Consider the following 24788-nt stretch of genomic DNA (forward strand, 5'->3'; position numbering starts at 1 on the left):
TTCCTTGAATTAGGAATTAGGTTGATTTTTATTTTTATACTTTATTTTGGTTTATTTGAATTTTTTTTGTAATTTTAATTTTAAACTTAAATTCTATAAAATTGTGAAATTATATGACATAATTATCTTAAATTTTAAGAATTTTATTTCTGAATTAATTATATAGAATTTTAAGCTTGGAGTTAATTAAAAATTTATACCTTATTACTAAAATTGATTAGTTGTTATAAAGTAGTGATTGAATGGGAGGCTATGGAGTGGCCTACCCAAATCAGCGATGTTTGTAATCTTTGTTTTGGACATGATTCCAAGCGATGGTTTCCAGGGCTGTGAATAGCGAACAGGACTGTCTTGGTAAATCGGGTGTGGGTAGGATTCTTGAATCGGGGCATGACCGTACTCTAATGTAATACATCTGCTTTAATCAGCTATTTTGGACCTTTCATTTTCTTTATTTAAAAATATCAACGTAGGACGGGTGTTGGAAGGAAAAGAAAACTGAGATGAGAGCTTAACGCCGCCTCTGAGCTTAGTATTAATGATGAACAGTGATTTACAACGCCTAGTCAAGGCGCTCATATTTCCCGTTTTGGATCCACCAATAATGTAAATAGCCAAGAACACACGCACGTAGCCCACAACTAACAAAGCATCCCTTAATGTTGTCAGCTCACATCAAACTGGCTGGTACACCGACCAGTCAAATTTCCATATCCCCAATAATATCACTTTTCTCGCTCTTTACGAACCCTAACCACTACAATATTTTCTTCTCTTATAAAGTTTATATTACATCAATTTCTAAGCTAACGACCCTTCAAATTCCTTTTATATATACATTTTGTTATTTTTAAAATCTTTGTCTCGTTAGAAAGTATGGGGTATATGTGTTGGGCAACTAAAACAAATCTCTCCTCAAAGTCATCTAGTATCTTTTGAATTTGTCTGTGTCTGATCTTTCACCTGTTGCTCTTTTTTCTTCTGCTACCCTTCCTCCGGCTTCTCTTGTCTACCCCTTCTTTTCCTTTTTCTTGTTGCTCCTTTTTAAGGGGTTTTGGGGTTTGGGTAAAGGATTTTTTTGTGATTTTCAGCTGCAGATATCATGATATATAGGATGATTTTATGATTCTGCTGCTTTCTGTTTCTTCACTAGTATATAATATCCCTTTTTTTTTCTTCTCATTTTCTGACATTAATATCCAGCTCAAATTTGAAAGTGGAGTGAATGGCTGTGCCGCCTAGTAACAGGCTTCGGAATATGTTGCAGGCGGCGGTGCAATCAGTTCAATGGACCTACAGCCTTCTCTGGCAAATTTGTCCCCAACAAGGGTGAATTTTTTCTTCTTCTTGGACTAGTTCTGCAATACAATCGATTTAGTGTCATTGGTTATAATGATCGATTTGAGTGTGTTTTAATTAGGATCTTAGTATGGTCAGACGGATACTACAATGGAGCAATCAAGACACGGAAGACAGTGCAACCAATGGAGGTCAGTGCGGAAGAGGCGTCTTTGCAAAGGAGCCAACAACTTAGAGAGCTGTATGACTCATTATCCGCCGGCGAGTCGAACCAGACAGTCCGGCGACCATCTGCAGCGTTGTCACCGGAGGACTTAACCGAGTCCGAATGGTTCTATTTGATGTGCGTCTCCTTCTCTTTTCCTCCTGGAGTAGGGTAAGTTAAGTTCTTTCCTATATAGTAGCTTACTAACTTATAGTTGCCTCTTAGCACATTGACTTTTTGTGCTCAGTGCTCTCGTTTTCTTACCATCCGTTCCATTTTTTTCCCCTCAACGTGAGTTACTTATTTCTAGTGAACCCCAGTGCTGGAATCTGCCAATAAAAATGGGAAAAAAAAATTACGGGTGGGAAGGAGGATCTTTTTTGTTTTAAACTCTTTGTCATGATTCATAGTTTTTCATTCCAAGATATTAGGACCATTTATCATATAGAGAAAGAAAAGAAAACAATGAATAAAATTAATGGAGTAGCTCATGTTCCTCATTCAGCAATGGATAACTTCTCAGTGTAAGAAATGGGGCTTGGGACTGTAGTTACTAAAATGGTAAGTGAGGACCAATTGGGCCACAAACAATTAAGAAGAGTTAGTGAGACAGTTGGGGATTCGTTATTGCAACAGTGAGTTTAAAGTAATTTATTCAATCTAAATAGTGCATCACAGTATTTCATGTTTGATGATGCCCTTGACATGTGGTTAGGTGAGAACCTTTAATGTCGTCTTCTTCCTTTTTGGAGGACTAGTGAGACTCTTTTTCTTTTCTTTTTTTTAATGGTGAAAGAAAGATAACATGCTTCAGTTTGTCTTTTGACAAATTTGATTGAAGAAACTAGTCAAGAGGAATATATTCCACTAGATATTATTCCAGAAATTAACACTGAAATAGGTAAACTAGAAATTAGAATGTAATAAAAATAATAAACACTTGATTGAAAGTTGAAACCAACCTAAGCGACTACAGAAAGTAAACGTTGTTCTCATGGCAGACGAGAGTCGTCCTGTCTTTGTACTTAGAACAGGAAATTTGAGGTAACACTGTTGTAGCATGATGAAATTAATGACAGGGGTAGGTCGCAATCACGTTCTAAAACTCTTCAACTAGGTCTCTAATAATGTGTTTTGGTACCAAAAACAGATTAGTGTATCAATACCAGTACTGTGTTTTGATTAACCACTGATTTATTTCAAACACACACATATATATATTTACATGGCCAGGATGTGATAAATATTGTGTACAGGTTGCCTGGAAAGGCATATGCAAGGAGGCAGCATGTATGGCTTACAGGTGCAAGTGAGGTTGATAGTAAAATTTTCTCAAGAGCTATTCTTGCTAAGGTATTGTTGCGACATTGTCTTTTGCTTGTACTATTTTATAACTAATAAGGACATAATTTTCTTACTTAATTCAAGCGTCTCAACTAATTTTATAAATTACTTGAATTTGGACGGTTTTATAAATTACTCTGGCTTTTTTATCACTATTAATGAGCAGCAGTTCATCATGTGCTTATTCTTCATCTTGTACCTCAATTCAGTGCACTAACTACGTTGTATCTTCCTGTTTCTCAACATAAATAAAAATGGCGCCGTACGGTTGCAATAGAGTGCTCGTATACAGGTACCTATTGGACTCATGCAGATGCAGTTTAAAATTAAAATGCATCATTCTTTCATTTATTATTAATTTAATTATTGATTGACATTGGTTTATGTTGTATATTGTTGTAGACTGTGCTTTGCATTGCTGTCCACGATGGTGTTGTTGAACTTGGCACTACGGAAAAGGTAATAAAAGTTTCCTGTTTGTGTCACTAGAAAATTCTTCCGTCAATCGGCTGATATTGACAGTAGATAGTCCGCTTGATTCCATTTCAGCTCCAAGAGGATCTAGAGTTAGTCCAACATGTCAAAACCTTCTTCACAGATGATGTAATTCGTAACCCCAAACCGGCTCTCTCCGAACACTCCACTTCGAACCCCGCCGATTACACTCGCTTCCACTCTCCTGCACTTCCTCCTACGTACGCAGCTGCGAACCCTAACCTAGACGGCAATGATGATGAAGAAGAAGAAGAAGGACCTGAATCAGACTGTGCTGAAACGGATCGAAATAGCCGCCGAATGGTGAGAGTAGCAGCTGAGCCAAGCGAGTTAATGATGCAGTTGGAAATGTCGGAAGAGATGAGGCTAGGGTTACCAGACGACGCATCAAATAACTTAGACACAGATATTCAGATGGCAGGAGTAAGTCAAGCAGATAAGCAGCGGCGAGCCGAGTCGTTTAAAGCCGAGTTGTGTAGGAGGTGGGAAATGGTACAGGAGGAGGAGGCAGCGAACAGTGGGCTTGAGTCACGTTATTCAGGTAAAAGACTAGAATGGAAAGTTGGGAATGGGGGAAAATACTTTGTAGAATATTGTTGGCCAATAATTAGAAATACAGTACAAAATCTTAGTTGTAGAATTCAGGGTTATTAAATAGCTTTGCAAACAGTGGCCTTCACCCGTCACTTCTCACTCACACAAATCAAATGAGGGTCCTTTTCGTATAGTGGGCCCTGGCTTGGCTTACTGCATGGGGAGGCTTCCAAGTTTCTTCAGCATAAAAAAATGAGTGATGTATTATTGCTCCAACTCTGATCAAATTTCTTCTTCATAGTTATTTATTACAAGCTGCCAAATGACTACACAAATCGAAATTTCAACTACCCTTGTTTATTTCACCCGCCCCGTAGTGTTCAATGTTTATTATATTAATAATAATGTTTATTATATTAACTGTCAATGTTTTCGTCGGCATTTTTATGGGGAAAATTGAAAGGCTTCCCGGTTATCAGCCAAAAGATTTTGGAGTGCTTTTCGTTTTGTTTAATGTGATAAAAATTATCAGTTGAAACTTGTTTTTGAGTTATTTTGTAGGGCTACTGCCGATGGATGGACTAGCACAAGAAAACACCCACTATTCTCAGACCGTCTCCGCCATCCTCCAAGGCCAACCAACCCCTTGGGCCGACTCATTGCCAACCTACTCAACAGAATCAGCGTTTTCCAAGTGGACAATCCGTTCAGACCACCACCAGCTCCCAGTGGCCTTCGAAGGAGCGTCCTCCCAGTGGCTCCTCAAGTACATTCTATTTAGTGTTCCGTTCCTCCACAGCAAATACCGCGACGAGAACTCACCCAAGGCACGTGACGCCGATGCCGCCGCCAGGTTCCGAAAGGGAACCCCGCAGGAGGAGCTCAGCGCCAACCATGTACTAGCAGAGAGGAGGCGACGGGAAAAGCTCAACGAGCGGTTCATCATATTAAGATCCTTGGTTCCATTCGTTACCAAAATGGATAAAGCTTCCATACTCGGGGACACCATCGAGTACGTCAAACAGTTACGTAAAAAGATTCAAGAACTGGAAACACGAAACAAGGAAATAGAAGCCCATAACGAACGGCCAAGATCAGCAGATTCGTTGCAGAGAAGTGGAGTAACGGTGTTGGAGAGGGCACGATCATTGGGTCCAGAACCAGGGCGGGAGAAAAGGAAGATGAGGATAGTGACAGGGAGTGGAGGTGAAGCTAGGCCAAAGAAGACGCAGCCCGAAACGGTGGTGGAGGTGTCGATAATAGAAAGTGACGCGTTGTTGGAGTTGCAATGCGAGTATAAGGAAGGGTTGTTGGTTGATATAATGCGGATGCTGAGGGAACAGCTTCGAATTGAGATAATGACGGTTCAGTCTTCTTTGAATAATGGAACGTTTGCAGCTGAGTTGAGAGCTAAGGTAATTTAATTCTCCACCTAATTGTTATATCTTTTTCTTTAGGGAATAAGGCTGACAGTTTTGTGTACCATGTTTTCCTTGTGAATGGTACTTGCATTGGCAGGTGAAGGATAATGTAAACGGAAAGAAAGTAAGCATAACGGAGGTGAAGTGGGCCATAAATCAAATGATACCTTCATTCTAATCCACATACTTATCTCCATCTTAAAATTATTTACAAACAAAAGAGAACAAATTTTCCAAGGAATGGGAAGGATATTATGAGGTTGAACTGCAGTAATTCCTTATAACTGTAAATTTTAACAGAAAATGAAATGAAATGTTGACAGAAACAAACCTGTTCATGTACATCGTTTAAAATCTCCTCTCATCTTCAAGGGGGATGAGCTAATCTCATTCAAGTTCAGTGTGCATTGTACGGGGTTAATCCCAAAACACTAGAGGGATTACAAAAATTGTTGTGTGTATGTGCCATTGCCATAGGCTATATGTTTAGCATTCAATACTCGGCTTCTCGGTTTACAAAACTTGGTGATAACCTTGATACTTAAAATGGTTAATACATTGAGGTGGACTCAAAACTTGTTCATGGCGGAGACATCTCTTCCATTTCTGGTTTTAATGAGCAGAGAATTCCTTAATACAACATTTCATCCATGCCTCCATCGCCCATCTTCTCCAAATCTTCTTCTGATAGTAATGTCTTCCTACCACTGCCACCGATCTTCTCATAAGGTTGAGCCATTTTTCTTAGGAACTGCACCAACCGAGAATAAAATGAAAAGCAAATCTTAGGGCACCAAATATATATCTTAAACAACCAAGGGCTAATTCAGATACACAAATTTTAGCTTAAGCCATAACAAGATTTCAACCTTCTTTAGGAGTCTAGGTTCTATATATATGATTCCAATCCAAGCAGACAATTCATTATGTGCATTTTTCTTTTTAGTATTAAAAGCCACCTATTGAAGACACGATATGCCTCAAGTAAATGAACTACATCAGAGAAAATATCAGATAATATACCTAACCATATTATATCTAGAAGACATTTATCTTTCACCAAAGTGCTAACAAAATACTGAACAATGAACAAGGGGCATACCTCTTTTGCTATATGTAGAGCCATGTCGGTGCTCAAATTCAGGTTCACATCTCGTAAGTGAGACAGTATCCAACTTGGTAATTTTGAGCGCTTGTCATGTCGGCTATACCTGCATTCATCCACTAATTCAGAAGAGGAAAGTAGGAAATCTCCCATGACTTAATCAACCAAAAAGAAGAGTAAGGTATAAAAATCTCCATGTGTTGTCCAAAACGTCTCTACATTTATCATACAGAACCCTTGTAAAAAGGAGATAGGTTTCATGAAGAAATAACAAACTTTCAGGCTCCCCTTTAATAGCCCTGGCAAGTAATCTAACAGAAGAATAGCTTCAACTGTTTTAAAACATACTATGTTTATTCTGTTAACAGTTCAACATTGCTTTTACAGTTTCAAAGTTTGGACAGAGGGCATCTCAACCATAAAATTAATAAAGATGATAAGAAGTTAAAAACTATAAGTTGGAATGATTTGCCGCTAACCAGAAAAGGCAATACTTCTAGCTCAAAGACAAGAACTTTCAATTTCAATATACTAGAAAAGGAGCAAGGAGATACATATACCTCTTATCAGCAAATATCATCATCCCATAATCCGCCTTTGAACGGATAACTCGTCCCACACATTGAGCAGCTTGCCTCTGTTTCAAAAAGTCACGTAGTCAAGAAACCATTGTCACATTTTATAACTATATGTTTAAGAAATGCAAGTTTATTCAGGAAAATGATGGATGTAGTACCAAGGCATCAAAAGTAAGAAAATCTCCTTCCTTTATCTGGAATGTGTCTCGCAAGTACTCCAACCTTGCCAGCAATATTCTGAAAGGAAACCAAAGTTTATTGATGTGCAGGCAAAGAAAACATAACTTGTGATAAGTTCATTACTATAAAACCATTGTACCCATAGATTGCCTATGGCTACAACTGCAAAAGGCAAACAGAAACCAGAAAGGTGATTAAATTATTGGATGAAACTCACTTGCTTAATGTATACTGGAATGGAACACCAAACATTATTACTAGTCTGCCATAATGTCGATCAAAATCGATACCTTCAGCAACCTTTCCCCTGTAAGATACATAAGCATTCAAGGGATTTATCAAGATGTGATAAGTTACTTCACCTCTATTTCTACTAAATAAAATACAAGTACAAAGTTAAAATGACGAAGATAACTGGTTTTGGTTATTTGCATTGCACCAAAGATAAAAACCAAGAATGGCCATAAGAATGAATATAGCCTAGAACCAGTCTAACTGACACCAAAAACATAATAGAATTACCTGCTCTACTATCAAAGATTCAAAGTTATACATTTCATCGTCAATAGTACCTGGCAACAGAAAAAAACACTGCACCTCTTCCACAGTCACAAGCCCTGCGATAATTGTCTAGAGCCAATGTGGTTTCTACAACATCTTGTGTCTCAATGAAGACAAGCTTATGTTGCATTATTTCCTACAATAGATGGATTAAAAACGTTTTGGGAAAACCATAAACTTATGCTTCCAGTATAAAGAAAGGTTATTCTCAAGAACCAGCCTATATAAAGGAGACAGGAAAAGATATAAAATAAGGAAAGAAATAAAGGAAAAGCAACAAGGGCAGGAACCAGAATGGAGCGAAAGATGCTCAAGTTCTTTGCACAATTTAAGAAGAGAAGCCAAAAGACACTAACCTTCAGAATTCCACTATCATTCCAAGTGTTAATGATTCCATCCATGTATGAATAACTGACAAAGAAACAGACAATTCCATCAGGGACAACAGAGACCATCTCCAACAAGAGTTTCCCATAATTCCTCACAACACCAGGGTCACTTCTCATATCAAATTTGGTACTAACAGGAAGCTGATCACTGCAAGAATAAACCAAATGGAAATTGACACATAATAACTATATTCATAAGGCTTAATATCTTACAAGTTAAAAGCTTGAAAGTTGTCATAAGCAAAGGGAAAAGATTACAACTGCCCACCTTCCACGTGTGAGAACCATTGGACATATGCAATCTCTTGTCAACGACATTGTAAAGCTACGACTAACAACTGGATGAAAGTTAAGAAGGCGTGGGTACAGATCAATTGGGCTGAGTGTGCCAGATGTAATGACAACGGATTGGAATCGGTCAAACACAGGCTTTATGGCAAGCGAAGCATCATGACAGCTAAGCTGGAATGCCAAATCATGATTAGTATATTAACAGCTTCAATAATATCAAATACCATTGTGAATGAAAAAAAAGAAAAGAGTAGGAATCACAGGTATGCAAGAACTGGAAAAGCCATAATTTAGACCCCAGTGAGAATAAAGGCATACAATGAGAATTAAAGTCAACATGGAAGATAAATCATCTAGATGACCTCCTCAAACAGATAGATATCATGAAATTAAATATTCTGTAGAAACATATAAGGTAAAAGGAATAAAAATTTACCATTTTGACTTTCTTACACTGAACCTTCCAAACATACAGTCTCAATAACAACAGAGATTTGGGAAAAATATCATTAGCATGTAGGGACAAAACCCTTACGTTATTTCGAGATTTATGGAAGTTAGCCAAAATACTGAAACATTAGTAATTTAGAAAAGAGAAAAATAGCAAAAACCAACCTGCAAGATAGGATCTGGAATATGTGGCATTCTTTCATCAAAAGGTTCAATAATAATTGAAAATCCACGACCATAAGTGCCTACAAGAGTTGCAAAATCACATATTGTTTGGATGTGTAAGAACTCATCTGTGTCAGTAATTTCTAGAGTCAACATGAGTGAATGCAGACGATCATAACAGAACTTCAATGTTTTCTGGTCAATTCCAGCATGACTATTGATAGATGCAACAAAGCTAACTGGGCTTTCTTTCTCAACATTCTCCGTGTCTAGTCGGCCCCTTAGATACTGAACTAATCTACGTAGGACATGCAAAAAGTGCTCCGCTCGACGGATATTTCCAGGCACAGCTTCCTTTAGAATATCATCAGGCAGTGCAGGATTTGAAAGCCAGTTGTCAGTGACTGCATAAAGAAGAGAGAGAAATGATAATCTGGAACCATCATTAAATCAAGAGTCGTGCTAAAAACATCTACAAAAAAGGTTTCCATTCCACATACTAGGTAGGTTTCCTCTCAATGCCAAACCCTCTACAAGTCGGTTGTATTCAGCACGAAGTCGGCTTGCATCAGTGGCCTTGAACCTTCCTACCATGATATACAATTTAAATAAACATATATAGAATTTCATATTGAGAAGTTTAAGGGGATGATACACTCAAGAATTAATATAAAATTGCTCCTAGGAAACTACTTGACACATACAGAAATTTCGACAGTGAAAACAAACAAGTGCAGTAAGTCCCGATGCTTCATATGTTCTAGTGCCCTACCAATCCAATTAACCATCTAGTTTAAATCAAAATGGTAAATTTCACTGACGTAATAAGAAACTAACCGAAGAGAAAGAAAACATACCTATCAATCTCTTGACTTATCCTATTAAGATTCCTTGTAGCTCCTTCAAGTGTCTGTCTCCTAACACTAACACTAAGTGCTTCAATACACACATTGTCAATATTATGGGCCTCATCAAACACCACAACAGACTCCTTCTGCATTTCCTTTGATATGATCCCAGCCACCTTTGGATCAAGTAAATACTGATAACTATAAACGACCACATTAGCAAACTGTACCATATGTCTCGCCAAAAAATACGGACACCACCCTTTCTCCTTCCCAAACACCCTCAAGTCCTACAAAGACAATGCCAAATACAGAGAGCATAAAAATATAACATCGGTTAAAACATAATTAGACTACATAAATGCAAAATTGTTCCTTTTGTTATCTAAAAGAATTATTTGTTGTTTCACTTCTAAGAAGCAATTCTTCAAATAAATTGTTTGTTTTGTAATTGTCGCACATTTTGCTCTATACTTCCCTAAGCAAACAACGAAATGGTACTTTAAATATTCTTCAAGACTCAGTTTTCACAATTGAAACATATAATTCAAATAATGCATTTACCATTTATAATATAATTTATGAAAAAAATACAAAATTTGAATACCTGAAGGGTATAAACTCCAGGTGGCACCACGGCGGCAGAAGCAGCCCTCTCATAATTCTCAAAAAATTGGCATGTAGGCACATTGGGATTCTCCGCAGCCATAGCTCGAACCCAACTGGCCGTCAATTTCCTACACCCAGCATCCACCGAATCCCGGTTCTCGGCCGCTAAAACGGTAGGGTTGACGCACAAGTTCTTCCTCGAAGAAAGCCCAATGGCAAGAATCCTAGCTTGGGGACCCAAGTGTTTAATCTGATAATTGTGCAAAAGCTTCAATTCGGCAAGGGTTTTTTCCATCTCATGGACAGTGCGAGTACAGTAAATGAGCTTGATGGGGGTCTGGGGTTTGGAGAGGGAGTAGCTGGTGATGAGAGAGAGTAAGGCGATGGTTTTGCCGGTGCCGGTGGGCATTTCGAGAAGGCAATGGCCTTTGGCGTCTAAGGCTCGTTTTAGTTCGATCATGTAAGAGTATTGCTCGGGGTAGATGTAGTCATAGGGGAAGTAGACTGTAACGTCTTCGATTTGGAACTTCATGGTCCTTTTATTTTCTGGGATTTAATTTGTTTCAAGCGGGATTTATAAATGATGCAGAGAAAGTAGGGTTTAGAGATTGCAGAGAGAAGAGGGTGCTCGCTTGACTGTTGGTTGATTTTGCTAGAACTTGAACCGCCCTTCCGTATTTCACCTTTTTCTTGCTAAAACAGATAATAATAAACTGCGGTGGACCAATTGCTGGCCCGATCCCTCATATACTAGAAATGGTATCGACAAACTTCACTGCACTTGACTTCCAACCAAGTCATCTATATTTGATTTGACTCCAAGGTTTCAACAACCCCTCCGTATTTGAGTTCATCAATTGGGAAAATCCATTTTCTAATCCAATTTAATCTCTCTTTTCAAAACAACAAATGAGCTGGGCTGTGGAATTGGCTGCTTTGTTTGTCCACTCCACATCCTACAAAATGGATGGGAAATGGTGTCATTTTGAATTTTGCTTTTGAGGTTACTTAGCAGTTTCCCTAGCGATGATGTGTCTGTTTGTTTCATCAACACCCATTGCTTGTTTGCTGCATGGATTTTCGACCTCAAACCTGTCTATAAATTATTTCAGCATGGGGCTGTACCTAATCTTTCTACTAATAACTTACTTGCCTTTTATTTAAAGTTTTCTCTTCTTTTCCTGTTTCCATTCCAAAAGTGGGCCTTTGGTCGAGGCCTAGTTTGGGCTTTCCAGCCCAAAAATAGATTACAAAACTTGACCCCTTCATTTGCTCTCTAACTCATATAAGAACTAGATGGATGCTCTCTTTTTTTCCTTGTTTATATGGTTGAAGTGAAAATGAAAAACTCTTAAAATAAGAATCTATGTTGCCATTCACATCCACTATGCTTAATAAGAATGTTAAATTGGTAGCCCCATTGGCATTTCATTACCCACTTGAGCCACATGCACCATGGTTTGTCATTGCTACGGTTTTTATTCATTTACTAATATTCTTTCTCTTTTCTTTTCTTTTTTTTTCTCTGCATTATCAACTACATAACCTTTCTCTTTCATCACCTCAAAATGAAAACAACTATATATATCCACTAAATTAAGTAGTGGTATTAATTTCTTGTTGTCTATTATCCTATAAAAGTTTCACACAATCTTAATTATAAGCTTCACATAAATTAAAAGAAATAGCTATCACATCCATCAACAACATTCAACACACACACACACACTTCACTAACAATCACACACATATGTGTAAACATATCTTAATAGTTGGTATTATATCTATATCATTCAGTATTCATCAATATATATACTTTTCGATTCTAAACAATTATCAAATAATTTTTATTTTGGTTAAAATTTTATAGTGTTTTGGCGATATCAATTTATTAAATTAGTTCAAAATATGATATCTTTAATAAATTTTTTCCTTAATTTTTTTATCATTAGGACTAAAGTTAAAAATATAATTATCAAATTAAGTTAATTAAATATGTTTATATATATGTAACGAAAATATGTTAAAATTAAACCATAACTACGTATAAAAAGTAATTAAAATGACATTGAAATATATTTTAGAAAAATGATACGCTGAGTAATGCAATAGTACAACCTCGATACGTAAAAAGATATAGCACCCAAAAGCTTTTGGGTGGCCTTTTGTGAGCCACTATTTTATATATATATGGGGCCCTTTCAGGGGCTTATGGCTCTCATTTTCCTTCACTTCCCCTCTCTCTTTTTCTTAATTAAGCGTGTAATCCTATTCCAATCCAAATTGTCAACTTAAAAAGTTTGAATAGCATATGCTGCTTTTAATACTCAAGCGTGTGTGTTACAACTACAACAAAATTTGGTTTTAATCTCGTATAATCTTCGCAAATTTTAATTAATTTCTGAAAAGTTAAAGCATGGGACAACATTTTTGTACTACTTAGTAAGTGATGTAGAGGATAAATAAAGGAAAGTGTTAGAAGAGCATAAAGGGAAACAAAACTGGATTAGATTGGTGACATGGATTAGGGTAGCAATGAAATAGATGTGGAGAGCAATGAAGTAGAATAGGTGAGTTGAGGTGAGGTCACATGAGTGGAAGACCACAAAAAAATATTGGTGGGGGATGGATATCCAATTCTGCTTGGGCTTGGGGAGGATGAGGCCGACCAAATGGAAGGAAGACCTTTTCACCAAATTGGTGTGGGTGCGGTCCTCCCTCACATTGTCGAGTGTTTATGTGGTGCATCTTCAGGTATATATATTTGCCTTGTCATTCCCTACACAATCTTACCTATATTTCCAAACCCAAACAAACAAAAAAAATTAATATCGTGAGTTTATTCGTCGATGTTGTAAGTGGATATGTGGGTTTTTTTTTTTCCTTTGAAAAATTTTTTTTTTATCAAAATAGGTATGTGTCGTGGTCAATGCATGATTAAATCACTACACAATCTTTGCATTGACTACCAAGAAAAAAAGTATTATGAAATAAAATATAAAATATCTCGATACTCACAAGTGATAATTTTAAGTCAATCAACATCGATTAAGTATTTATTATCCATTTATCAAATCAATTTATTCAATAGTAAGAACTTGACACCCATGTGTTTCAATGTCATCTCTTATAAATATCTCACCAGTCTCTCTTCTATTTTCACTGTAAATCTTTTTAGAAAAATCTTTCAAACTTTCGGTTCTAACAAAAAAAAAAACCTAACTTTTCTACTTATTTTCCCCAAAAATAATTGATTTAAGGTTTCAAGAAAAATCCATAACTTATCACGCCATTGATATGGTAAATTTACTTTTTCTTTATTTTGTTATTATGGAACTTATTTTAAGAGTTACAAAAATAAATATTATTTTTTGTAATATTTTGAACAACAAAGAAATTGAGTTGTTCATTAAACTTCTCATAGCAGAATAGACGTATTTTAGACCACTTAAAAAATAAAAATGATACGTGAAAACAAAATATATAAATATTCTATTTTTCATGCAAAGAAGTGATTATAACATAGGAAAATGCCACTTTAATAATCGACCTTCCAATCAAACTGATAAACAATAATTGAAGTCAATTGCATCAAGGCAGAGCTAGAGTGTTAACGATTGTTGGTTGTTATGCCATCTAAGTCATGGTTTTAAAAATCAGACCTGTAGTTAAACCGATTAGACCACTAGTTATTGATTTGGTTAATTCGATCAATGATCCAGTTTCAAATTTAAAAATTATTTTTTTTTAAATACACTAAAAATTATTTTAAAAATCAATCCAACCACTGGTTCAACTGATCCCTTTGTCTAGACTGGTACACTAATTGGTTCCTTGTCCAACCGGCTGATCCTCTCTCCAACAACCATGGTCTAAGGAAGAGAAGAATTGGATGAAAATTAAGTGAAATGCACATGGTTGAAAATATTTGTTAAATTAAGTCCTTCACATAACACAATTGTGGAGAAAAATAAATCAATATGCCAAAGCTTGGATGCTTCGGATGGTAAGAGGAATGATACTTCCAAAAAAGTTGGCAACAATGTACAAACCATGTATCTTCCTCTACAAGAACATTTTTATACAACCAAAACATTCAATTGGGTCAACAACATATTTGTACAAGGTGCTTTTATAGGGTGACTTGATATTAAATTGATAAAATAAATTATTTTTATCTACTTTTGCAAACTTGAGCATGGATAAGAATGTCATGGTTAACGACCTTCTACTCCTATCAATAGGTATTCTCTCTTATTAAAAGGTAAAAATATAATCGTATTGTGTAACAGTCTAATTTTCAGTGGTGTCGGAACAGTGATTCGAGATCACTAAATCCGAAAAATGAGTAGGAAATATTATTAATTTAGTGAGTATAAGTTAAATGTGAAGTTAGGAAAAATTTTGAAATAGTGAAATGTACAAAAAAATATATATATATATTAAAATAATTAGAATTAAAAACGAGGTATCGAAACCTTGCGAATTTTAAATCGAGCCATAAATATTTTTATAAATATTTATGGAGTGTTAATAAGTTAGTATTAAAGTTTCGTCAAGAAATTTTAAAGTACTGATAGCTAATTGAACAAAAAGGACTAAATTGTATCAAATGCAAAATTGTAGGAAATGATTAAATAGATTAAATGATAAAAGAAAGAGGGTTTAAAAGGAAAATAGACCCAAGGTCTATTTGGGCTGGACGGAAAGAGCATGAAATCACCAAGAAAATAAGGGCAAAATTAGAAAATTGCAAAATTTACTTAATAAAGCTAGGACTAAAGTGGAATTATCTAGATTTCTCTTTATTTTTCTGCATTCTCATCATCAAAAACACCATGGAAGAGTTCCCTTAAGCTGGTTTTTCATATTTTTACTGCAAGTAAGTTCAATTCTTGATTATTTCTTGAAATTTTTGTGTTTTTGTGACTTTTACAACTAGGTCCATTTGTTGAATTCATCAGTTCTTGATTCTATGAAAGAAATTGAAAGTTTCTATGAATATGTGCTGGAAGTATATGATGATTTGATATAGAATTAGAGCTTTAAATTGTTTATATGCTGATTTTATTGAAAGAATTGAATAGAAAGTGAATGTTTGGGACCTAAATTGTAAAAGAGTTTGAAGTTAGAGTTTTATGTGGAAATTCTGAATTTCAATAGTTATGAAATAACTTATAATGTCTAGGAAAGGAAAAGTATTAATTGAGAAAATTAGTTTAATTGAGGGGTTAATTAAGTAAGTACTGAATTATATGAACTGTGAAATTTGGGGCAAAATGAAAATCAACATTTTGCATTAAAACAGTTTTGGACCGCAGCAATAGTCTAACTTTGAAAAATCTCCAAAAATTTTAGAAATCTAATTAGAGGATGAATAAAATATGAAATTAAAGCTTATTGAGTCTAGTTTCTTATAGAAGAAACGGTGTAAGCAATGGAATTGTAAATCATGAGATATAATAAGTTTTGTGAGACAATGTCAGAATGATTTCGGGTTCCCCTATTCTGACTTTGGAAAATCATAAAAAATTGGAGAAAAATAATTAAGGGATTAAATTTATATGTTTAAAATCCTTAAATAGTCTATTTTCAATATAAATAAGCGGGAACATCATCCGAATCTTGTACGATGAGATAATTAATTCTTAGTGAAGAAGGGTCAGAACTGTCAGATAGCAGAACAGGGACAACTTTAAAGAATAAACTGTACTTATTGGCTAAACCAAAAATTCTGAAAATTTTATTGTAATAAGATAAGTAAGTCTATTTTTAGGGAAAATTAGCGGATCTTAATTTCAAGTTCTGTAGCTTAAGATATAAATAATTTAGTGACTATGACGCAAATGGACAATTTTGAATATACATAAGTAAATAGTGAAATTATTGGTAATGTTACTTGTTGCATGTTATATAAATTAAGGATGTGAAATGGAGAGGAGGAGGAGGAAAATCTGTATGAATATTCAGTTAGCATGGCTAATTTGTATGTTTTAAGCTCATGGACTAAATTGAACAAAAGTAAAATTTTATGGGCAATTTTGTAAAAAAAAAGTTAGAAATGACCAATTTGCATGAAATGGATTATTTTATTATTTAAATTACAAAATTGAATGAAATTATTAATTTAGCTCAAGATCAGGGAAAAATGTTTTAAGGATTAAATTGAAAAGTGTTGAAATTATGGAAAATTCTGACATTTTATAGAATTCATAGGTTGTTATCAATTTGTGTGAGAATAACGGCTGGAAATAAGGATTAAATTGTAATAATTTTATTTTATTTTAACCTAAGGATGAAATCGTCATTAATTAAAAGTTTAGGGGTAAAATGATAATTTTGTTTAGAGCATTAGTTGAATGTATTATAACATGAAATAAATGAAAACGACGATCAAATTTCTTTATAAAGATCCGGATGACTTGAATACAAGACTTGAACGTGGAAAAGAAAAGATATCGGATTAATGAAATATCTGATAACTGAATCGGTAACTCCGATAATGCTCCGTAACTCTATTCCGGTGACGGATTCGGGTTAGGGGCGTTACATATTGAATATCTCAAAATATACGTTTTAGATTATAAATATTCATAAGTTCCAATTGTATTTAATATTTCATCAAATTTAGGGGTCGCTTGGATAATAATGATTATAGAAATGACCTTACTTGGATGCATCGATCAACTAGCCAATCAAGAGGTACATTGATATTACATTCACATTCAATGTACTTAGTTATTACTTAAAATGAACATAATTTAACTTATAGGAAATGTTTGCAATTTTTATGAAGGTCGTACTTGGGAAACTCAATCATTGCCGTTCTACTAAAGACAATGTATGAACACCTTAAGTTGTGAAGGTTGCGAATGTCCATCATTTGTTTCCATATTGTGGAGTGGCACCATCTAATCCGAGTAAAACAACCATATTAGTTTGTGCAAGATTTTTCGAGTGACCCAAAGAACCTTGATCAGTTTCATAAGATAGATTTGAGAGGGTAGGATAAGAATGCACGATATGTTATGCCTTGGAACCAACGAGCTTAGTATTCCATTTATGGGAATATTTTCCAAGGATGTAATTTTTGTTCTTCTGAAGCATATATCCAATGGTTTATGCAGATTGATGCAAGATATAGTGGTTAGGGAATGGTGCGTACTATCAAGCAATAAACAAGCATATCAGCAAATTTGTGGTCGTGCAGCCCCCAACAATTCAATCAGATACATTTATACAAATATTTGACCCACAACCACATTTTGAAGCCAACTAGGTCATATTGGCTCTGCTTACAAGTAACAATTCAATTTTTAATAGTACCGAAAAGAACAGTTTTGGAACCCCATTTTGTAAAAGAAATTTGTAAATATTAAATATTAATATTTACGTGTATAATATAAAAATATATCAAATATTGGTCAAGAAATTTTATCGAATTAATAGTTAATTAAGGCCTAGGAACTAAATTGTAAAAGTTTAAGCTATAGAGTTTTAATTGTCAAAAGTTTTGAGGACTCAAATAACAATCAACCAAAGGTTTAAAATGGTAAATAAACCATTTTATATCATAGGATAATGGATGATGATGATGTTTTCCACTAATAAGATTAATTGTCACAGCCCAAAAATTAGGTTAACAAATCGAGGATTTGAAATGAATATTGAAATTAGGGTCGTAAATAATTAATTAAAGTATTAAAATAATAAAATTAAGTTTTAATTTATTAATTAATCTAAAAAGAAACTTAATTACGAGATTTAATTTGAAAATAGTGTGTTTTAATTAAGTTAGGACCTAATTGGAAAATGGAAGAAATGGAGAGTAACCAAAAGGGCAAATTGCTCAAATTTTGGATAATTAGTCTTTTTCTAGGAATTGTCATCGTCTTCTTCTTCCTTCTCTTAACCTAAACCATTCAAAAAAATTCTAAACCTAAAATCAAAGAGTTCCTTCAAAATTAACTCATTTTTTTTATATTTATTAATCTCCCAAACACTAAAAGTAATTCATCATATGATATCCTTGATTCCTTTGAGTTAAATTCATTCACTCAATACAATCCTATTTTATTTCATTGTCACCATTTTGTCTTCTTAATGATCAATATGATCATTGTCAACTAATGACTATTATAAATTATCGTTCAAGAACTCGTAGTCACGTTCCATATTTATCAATCCACACAATATCAATGAGAGGATATCGTTAACTTTTTAATCGAGCTATGAATTCCATTATTGCTAGTAAATCTATTTTAATTACTTGTGTACGACATGACTTTACTAACAACAATAGAATTCATAGCTTGATTAAAGAGTTAACGATATCCTCTCAATGACATTGTGTGGATTAATAAATATGGAACGTGGCCATGAGTTGCTTGTTCTCCAACGAGCCATTTATCACAATAATTAGTTGACAATGATCATATTAATCATTAAGAAGAAAAAATGGTGACAATGAGATAAAATAAGATTGTATTGAGTGAACAGATTTAACTCAAAGGAATTAAGGATATCATATGAGGGTAACACACACATGGCGAGGTCATTGGACAAAGTAATTGGATGAATTGCTTTCGTAAAGAGTATATAATAATGAATTCTCAATCATGGTACTTATTGTGGACTTACTCCATGATTAAGTAAATTGCAAATTATCGGAATGATACTTCTGAACATAATTGCAATTAACTCGAGTCTAATTGTATATGTCTGATTGGTCCATTCTTTAACTCAACAAAAGCTCGATCGAACTGCATTTGAATTAGAAGAAAATTCTACGACTTTGGAAATAATTTAATTGAGTTAGTTTATTCGATATGGAATTAAATTAGGTGGTCGTGAGAATTATTCAACTAGAGAATTTGATTAAAAAATTTTCTTCAAAAATTAATCTGGAAAACCTCAATGATTTTTGGAAAAAAAAATTTGATCAAGTAAAATTAAGCTAATTAAATTAATTAAAATCTATATGATATTTTTTGAAAATAAATTTTTAAGTTAAACAATTAGCCCAACCCGAGACCGAAGATTAGACTCGAGAACCAAAAGCTAAGATCGAAACCCAAAACTGGTTTAATCAGGTCAAATGTATGAAACTGGGCCGACAGTCCAACTGGTGGTTAGATTGGACCAGCTAGGCCGTCACTGGCCCAGACTAAACTGGCAGCAGCCAAATCGGCTGTTGCACTATCGGCTAGATATTAGCTTGCTTGACTGGTGCAACATTGTTCGAATAACTAGCACTCGCTCCAGCGACGACATTGGCGGCCTCACGAGGAGATGTTGAGCCGACTAGACCAATTTGGGCAAAGTGATGATAATTCAAGGTGTCAGAGGATTCAAATTGGTGGTGGCACCACCAAGCACAACAATTGTGACAACAACGATCTAGCGGTCGGTGGATCGTCGGTGACAACGATTCTTCGGTGGTAGAGCCGTGCAAAAATTAGACTCAATGCAACTTGATTTCAAATTAATTTTACCAAATATAATATTATTTTAATGAATGTAATATTTATCTAGATATTAATGAGATATTAAATTAAATTTAATATTTATCTAGATAATATTTTATGTATTTAATATTAATGTGATTAATTCTAATACTAGTTGAACTCTCTCTAAACTCTTCCTATATAAAGAGAGAATGGATCATTATTCATATACACCTGAATTCAAAAAAAGTTGCGGAGAGAAATTTTTTTGAATAAATTATTTTATAAATTTTTTAAAGATATTCTTATTATTTACGATTTGATCCCAAAAGTTTATAAAAATTATGAAATTGCCCCATTGGTAATTTTGTGAAAAATTTTATGATTTGAAGCGAGCCCATACTCAAAAGACGTGAGTTTGAGGATAGTGAAGAAGACTACTCGGTTTGATTAAGTGTTCGTCTTATACAAATCATAAAGGTACGATTTTGATTAAGTGTTTATTACTTTAGATAACACAACCAAGTTCTTGTTTTTGGAAAAATTTTAAAACTCTGGTTTTTCCTTAAACTTATTTTCCGCTGCATTTTTCAAACCCAATTTCTCAACACTCTAATGTTACCAAAATCTTGATGTAGACTTCGATTTGAATTAAAATAGACAATGTCCATGGCACACATAATTCCATGTGGAATATTCACTAAGTGCACATGGCTTGCATCATCCCTTGCAACATATTCTATAAGTGATGGTAACATCTATCTTTTTTAGCTAATTAAAATACTAATTTGACATCAATAAACAAAAGGATCTATCAAGTGGAGAGATGTTAAATTTATAACTCCAAAAAGGAATTGTAGTGTATAAAAAAACTCAATTTCGTAAAATCTTATAAAACTTGAACATATCTCCTAAAACCCTATAAAAAAAACTTATGGTTTTCAATACTAGAAATGTATGTGCCTTATCAATTCGCTCCAAACCCTCGTCTATTGCTAATATCTCTAAACTTATGACCTTTTAAACGTATAGGAGATGAAATTGTGGGTCTCAAATTCTATCTTTCAATTAGAGGGAATATTAATTATAGTACAAAAGTAAAATTTTGAATTTGACTAAATAAAAACCAACATATCTTAATTTGACACCAAACCATTGGAGAATACTTTTGAGCAACATGTCATTCTTCCAATTTCAATAAAGGGAAGACATTATAGACTTAGAAAATCTTTGGTATGTAGGATAGTATAAAATGTAGAGGAGGAATTTGAGTTTTTTGTATGAAAAATGAACAAGTAGGATAAACTATTTATATGTTTTAGGGTTAGGATTTTCCATAAGAACACTTTTGAGTGTTGAGATCATATTAAATTTCTAAGATCTTGTTTTCAAAGCACCCGTTATAAATTATGATCTAACATATTCAAAAATTATACAAATACCTCGATAGGATATTTATAGATTTTAGTGTTAGGCTTTGGTTAGGGTTTTTAATAAAAACAACTATAGATGTTGAAGTATAACACCCCTAACTCGTATCCATTGCCGGAACAATGTTACGGAGTATTACCGGAGTTTACAGAACAAATAGACAGAAATTTCAACACTTCACATCATATAATATTCATATCATAAACTAATCGTAATCAAACATATTGTCCCTCATATGAGCCCTCAAGGCCCAAAATATGCATTAGAAACAAGTCAGGACTAAATTGGACGCTCAAAGAATTTTTCGAAAAGCACTAAAATTTTTCAAGTTGCAGGGGTCACACGGTCAGGAGACACGCCCATGTCTTAGGCCGTGTGGACATTTGAAATAGGGACACACTGTTGTGTCCCAGCTCGTGTCCGTGCCCGTGTAACTCTCTGACTTAGGTCACACGGCCAAGCCAAACGCCCGTATGTTAGGTCGTGTGAGCATACTAACTTGTGCAATTAAAAAGATACAGGGGACACACGGCCGTGTCAGCTGACTGTGGGTCATACACAGCTAAGATGCACGCCCATGTCTCTGCCCATGTGGACGAAAATAGGTCATTTGTTAAGTCACATTTCTCACCCAATTTGATACCAACCTAAACTCAACAATTTGCATATCAATAAGCCATAACAAGGCATTCAAAACAAACAAAAATTAAGTCTAAAACATGAAACCTCACCACATACAACCAATATTCCCTTAGGCACCTCAATTAACAACTTAAAGACATGTCAATAAGTATCTCAATTTACCTAAATGACCAAATTCATGTATGTATATTCAAACCACATTTTACTTTCTTTCATTCTACCATATCAAACACATAACAAATATGATAAGGCCACTTATATACACATCAAAATATACCAAACACAAGTCATTCAAATGGCTAGTCTCAACAAAACATTTATATACCAACATTGGCCAAAATAATCTATACATGCCATTATAACCGGAATTAATTTACTGAAAGTACCAAAAGGACCATTGGATAGTGTGAAATAGCTCCGACAAGCTTCCAACCAGTACGAGCTTCTGAATTACTATAAAACATAGAAAATAACATAGAATAAGCATTTAAGCTTTTTAAGTTCGTATAACACATAATTTAAGTTACCATGTATCCATAAAATAGGTAAGTAAACAAAGCATATCTCAACCAATTTGGCCAAAAGCCTAAACACATGATCACCAACATATTAGCTATTAAATCACATATAATATCCAACATATATGGTTGAATTATCAAATAATCTTATTTCCTATATTTCATATAAATACCAGTAATAGTTCATATCGAACTCATATAATCTCGTAACAGAACTGTGCCCGTTGAACCATTTAGAATACCGTTGGATACACGGGTAGTTCATACGAAGTGTACAGAACTATAATCCGTCAATTCATGTACATATATACTCATACGAGATGTAAACAGTAAGCTCCTCCAAGTTGAATAACGGGAAGCTCATCCGAGTTGTGGTGTGTCCACAACACATGCAGGACCCAAACCAAATCGGTAACCCTAATGACATGTCATTTGTATCCTACGAATTTCTAAGGTTCAAAAGGGACTTAGTAATCGTCAGATATGCGATCGATATTTATACATGGCAATTATACAATTCACATACATGTGATTCAATTAATACATGTAAATACTCAATTTAATTACACAAACTTACCTTGTCAAGTTTACGTATATACGAAGACGACTAATCCAATATTTTTCCTTTTTCTCGATCTAACTTCGTACTAGGTCTAACCAGATCTATACGATTGAATTTAAATCAATTCAATATAATTCATATTCAATTTAGTCCAACACACATTTTTTGGTAAAATTACTATTTTACCCCTATACTTTTTAATTCATTACAATTTAATCCCTAGGCTCGAAAAATGAAATTCATACAATTTAATCCTTACTCAAGCCTAGTCAATTTTTATACATATTAATAGCAACCCACATAATTCACAATTTTACAATTTTTACCATAAATTTATCATCTTTTCAATTTAATCCCTAATTGATAATTTCATCAAAATTCTCTTTGTAAAAGTTGTTTATCTAACATCAACCTTTCATTTTCTATTATAAAACTTCAAAATTCAAGCATATTAATCAATGGAAAAACCCTAATACTTTAACAATTTTGCAAATTAATTCCCGAGCTAGCTAGATTAAGCTACTATGATCTCGAAAAGATAGAAATCATTAAAAACGGGAAAAAAAGACATACCTAATTGAGCAAAACAAGCTTGCTAACATTTCAAGCTTCCATGGCTAGGTTTCTTTCTTCTTCTTTTTCTTTTTTCTTTTGGTGGATGATGATGTGAATAGATTATTTTATTTTATTTATTTTAACTTAAACCTCTAATTTCCAAAATTACCCTTAATAATTCATTAAATTTCCAATGACGACTATTCATACTTATCCACTAATCATTTTAATGGTCTATTTACAATATAAGGACCTCCAATTTAAAATTCTATAACTATTTAACACTTTTAGCTATTAGAACTCAACTTTTGCACTTAATGCAATTTAGTCATTTTTATCAAATTAGGGATGTAAATGGTAAAATTTCTTAACGAAATTTTTATACTATATTTCTATCATACAGTAGAACATAAAATAATAATAAGAATATAAATTTTCTGACTTTACATTTGTGGTCCCAAAACCACTATTCTGATTTAACTGGAAACGAGCTATTACATGAAGTCTGTTTAAATATTATTCGCAACCAATATATAAACAACTATAATTTAAATTTAAAATTTTTACATAGATATATGTTTCAGTAAGGCTAAAAAAACTTAGCAATGCAATACTATAACGTCCTAAACGCAACTTAATTCACCGGGTCGAGATTTCGAGTGTTACTTTACAAAGCTAAAGCATTAACAAAAATAGTTTACAATTTATGGTTTCTTTAAGCATGTTATTTTACATTTTAATTAGAAACTTATTGTATGAAAACAATAGAAGTGACTTAAATTAACTTATTACATCAGACTCGATAAAAATCCTTACAAAATGGAAGTCTATTTAATATAGACTCAAAAGGTGTATTCTTAGATTGTACCACAAATCCACTGTATGTATAATAGCCCACTCCACCACCAATTTAGCGTACTCCTGACATTGTCCCTCCATGCAAAAACTCTTCTCAAACTCCTGAAAAGCAATAACAAATTTTGTAAGTACGTGAGTACTTAGTGAGCTCATTATAACAATACCTTGATGAATACTTTGCAGTCTTGCAAGAACTACGGTGAGCCAACCATCATTCTGCATCATTTATTTCAGTTGATACTACTACAGTTCTACCATTTTCTTATATGCCAATTATCATACTCTTGTCATATTAAATCTTT

General features: G+C 34.0%; 2 protein-coding genes across 2 annotated transcripts; one reads left to right on the forward strand and one right to left on the reverse strand.

Annotated features, from left to right (window-relative positions):
- The first annotated feature begins 254 nt into the window (after nucleotides 1-254).
- Nucleotides 255-5628, forward strand: LOC108473678 (transcription factor BHLH42-like). Its single transcript, XM_053021169.1, has 8 exons — nucleotides 255-1329; nucleotides 1421-1675; nucleotides 2761-2857; nucleotides 3126-3140; nucleotides 3251-3307; nucleotides 3398-3884; nucleotides 4439-5292; nucleotides 5396-5628. The coding sequence occupies exons 1-8, from the start codon at nucleotides 1226-1228 to the stop codon at nucleotides 5474-5476; spliced, it is 1950 nt and encodes a 649-aa protein (XP_052877129.1). The 5' UTR covers nucleotides 255-1225; the 3' UTR covers nucleotides 5477-5628.
- On the reverse strand, nucleotides 5551-11615 carry LOC108473677 (general transcription and DNA repair factor IIH helicase subunit XPD). Its single transcript, XM_017775377.2, has 12 exons — nucleotides 10473-11615; nucleotides 9875-10155; nucleotides 9518-9600; nucleotides 9018-9421; nucleotides 8380-8573; nucleotides 8079-8259; nucleotides 7734-7858; nucleotides 7379-7468; nucleotides 7140-7218; nucleotides 6964-7040; nucleotides 6401-6509; nucleotides 5551-6049 (listed from the first exon to the last, which is right to left on the reverse strand). The coding sequence occupies exons 1-12, from the start codon at nucleotides 11004-11006 to the stop codon at nucleotides 5930-5932; spliced, it is 2277 nt and encodes a 758-aa protein (XP_017630866.1). The 5' UTR covers nucleotides 11007-11615; the 3' UTR covers nucleotides 5551-5929.
- Nucleotides 11616-24788: the final 13173 nt, after the last annotated feature.

This window comes from Gossypium arboreum, chromosome 11 (genome assembly GCF_025698485.1).
Source record: "Gossypium arboreum isolate Shixiya-1 chromosome 11, ASM2569848v2, whole genome shotgun sequence".
NCBI lineage: Eukaryota > Viridiplantae > Streptophyta > Magnoliopsida > Malvales > Malvaceae > Gossypium > Gossypium arboreum.